The sequence below is a fragment of the Charadrius vociferus genome, unplaced genomic scaffold, assembly GCF_000708025.1.
Source record: "Charadrius vociferus isolate BGI_N301 unplaced genomic scaffold, ASM70802v2 scaffold595, whole genome shotgun sequence".
NCBI lineage: Eukaryota > Metazoa > Chordata > Aves > Charadriiformes > Charadriidae > Charadrius > Charadrius vociferus.
This window is the reverse complement of record NW_009648646.1, coordinates 555,762-557,800: the sequence shown is the minus strand read 5'-3', so window position 1 is coordinate 557,800 and position 2,039 is coordinate 555,762. Positions and strand designations below refer to the sequence as shown.

The following is a 2,039-nucleotide window of genomic DNA, read 5'->3' as shown; positions in this document are numbered from 1 at the left end:
CTGCCATACTCAGTTAGCCTATTGTATCACTTTGAGGCTAAGACTATGGGTTTTATGACCTCTCATAAACTTAGGGTATTAGTGAAGGACAGGCAGTACAGTTTTAATACAAGAGCGCAAAGGTATGCTTGCACATACGCGCATGTGTATGTGTGTCTTTTTCAAATACGAGCCACCCTGTGTCATCTGTGAGACTTGTTTTCGAGGAGGAACTAGACCAGGGAGGAGGTGCTGTTGACTGCATTCACAGCGTAGCCCAGGGCTGTAAGCCATGCCTGGTGCTGTTGTCAGGAGCAGGTGTATACCTGGCAGCAAACGTTCAGCATTAGCTTTCTGAAGGGCTCTCAAACTGTCTCTTCATTTCAGCCTGTCTGCTGAGAGACACTAGGTTCCTAGGGTTGATTTGTGCCGCCAGAGCTTTGCAGGAGTGGGAAGACAGATGGCTTTGTCTGGAGTGCAGACTGGCCCAGGCTAGTCTTACCCAGGGTTTGTGCTCAGAAATGTTGTTGGCACAAAGGAACATATCTGGCAAAGGTAGCAGAGGCAATTCTTATACAATGTGATGGCCCCCTGCCTCAGTAATATCTCAGACCCATGGTCACTCCAGCTAAAGTCATATACAGTCTGGGCAAATGAGGCCTTTTCCTGGAGTTAAAATTTAAAAAAAAAAAAAAAAAAAAAAAATGAAATAAACCCACACCAAAAACCCTCCCCAAAGCTGAATACATTAGATGCATTGCATCCTGCGTGGTTCTGACCTATCTTGGCTCTTCTGATTCCCAGAGAGCAAGTCTTCCATTAAGACAAAGAATGTCATTTAGGTGGCCTGTAAATACAATATTGAGTCACTATAGGTGTTCCTACTGCTGGATGCGCTGCATGGCTGATTGGATGATTTACTGGCAAGGTATGAAACTACTTATGGAAACCATGTTAGGAAAGCAGTAGTGTTCATCTTTCTCAACTGCAGAGTCAACAGAAAGTCTGCAGTAATTGCTAGTTAATAAAGCTCTTCATATGGCTTAAGTGGCCAACAATCAAACTATTCATGCCAATGAATACCATAATGGAGGACTTATTAAATTCACATTTTACTTATATTGCTATCATAAGGAAGCAGCAATAAGTATATCAGGTTCTCTTCATAGTGAATATTGGAAAGCAAAGGAAAGGTTATGCTGGTGAGTAAAGGAAGAAGATTTACCTAAGTCATGATGGAGGGAAAAAGAGCAAGACAGAGTGCCTTGAGACCATGCATCACATCCGCTGAGACCCAGCTCAAAGGACCCAAATCTTGTGTGTGCTGGTACTGTGGCACCAGCATTTGGATCCCCATAATCTTGTGTCCAAACTGGCACGCAGACCAGGCACTGTGTCCTGGGATGCTGATCTGTAACAACCCCTCCTTCCCTTCGTCCTTCATTGGCAACCATCGTCTCCTCACTCTCCTGCCTGCCTGCCCACCCTCCTACCTGCTTACTCCCTCCCTTCTACTGCCCTCACCCCCTTCCCCATGTTCATTCTCAGTGGTCGTTGCATGTACGTGCTGTGGCCCGCTTCAGCTCATTAAGCCCCCTGCCTTGCCTCATGTTTTGACAGGTTTTGTGAGTTTTGACAATCCTGCCAGTGCCCAAGCTGCTATCCAGGCTATGAATGGCTTCCAGATTGGCATGAAGAGGCTGAAGGTGCAGCTGAAGAGGCCAAAGGATGCTAATCGTCCTTACTGAAGAGTTGTGGGAACCACTGGATACAAAGCACTAGCACAGGTAACTGCATGGGGAAGGAGATGTCAGTTGTGGTTGTAGCCTCTCTTTGTGTTGTAGACCCTCAAAAAGATTCAGCTCTGTGACTTTCTAGCTTCTGCCTTTTTCACTTAGTCCTCTGGCTAGAGCCACACCACACAGATATGTACCCACACATAAACCAGGAACCGTTTGTGTGTGCATCTCTAGAAAAAGAGGTGGAAGGATGCTTAACGAGGGATGAGCCAAGTTCCCCACCCCAGGGGCATCCTGCATCTCTAGAAAGTTTTTCTGGTC

The 2,039-nt window shown here is 46.2% G+C and overlaps 1 protein-coding gene across 1 annotated transcript in view; it reads left to right on the top strand.

Moving 5' to 3' along the window:
• Nucleotides 1-1,727, top strand: part of CELF4 (CUGBP, Elav-like family member 4) — a 305,865-nt gene extending 304,138 nt beyond the window's left edge. The window contains exon 13 of the mRNA XM_009886416.1: nucleotides 1,600-1,727. Coding sequence (XP_009884718.1) covers nucleotides 1,600-1,727 — 128 coding nt within the window. The remainder of the gene's footprint in view (nucleotides 1-1,599) is intronic.
• The last annotated feature ends 312 nt before the right edge of the window (nucleotides 1,728-2,039 follow it).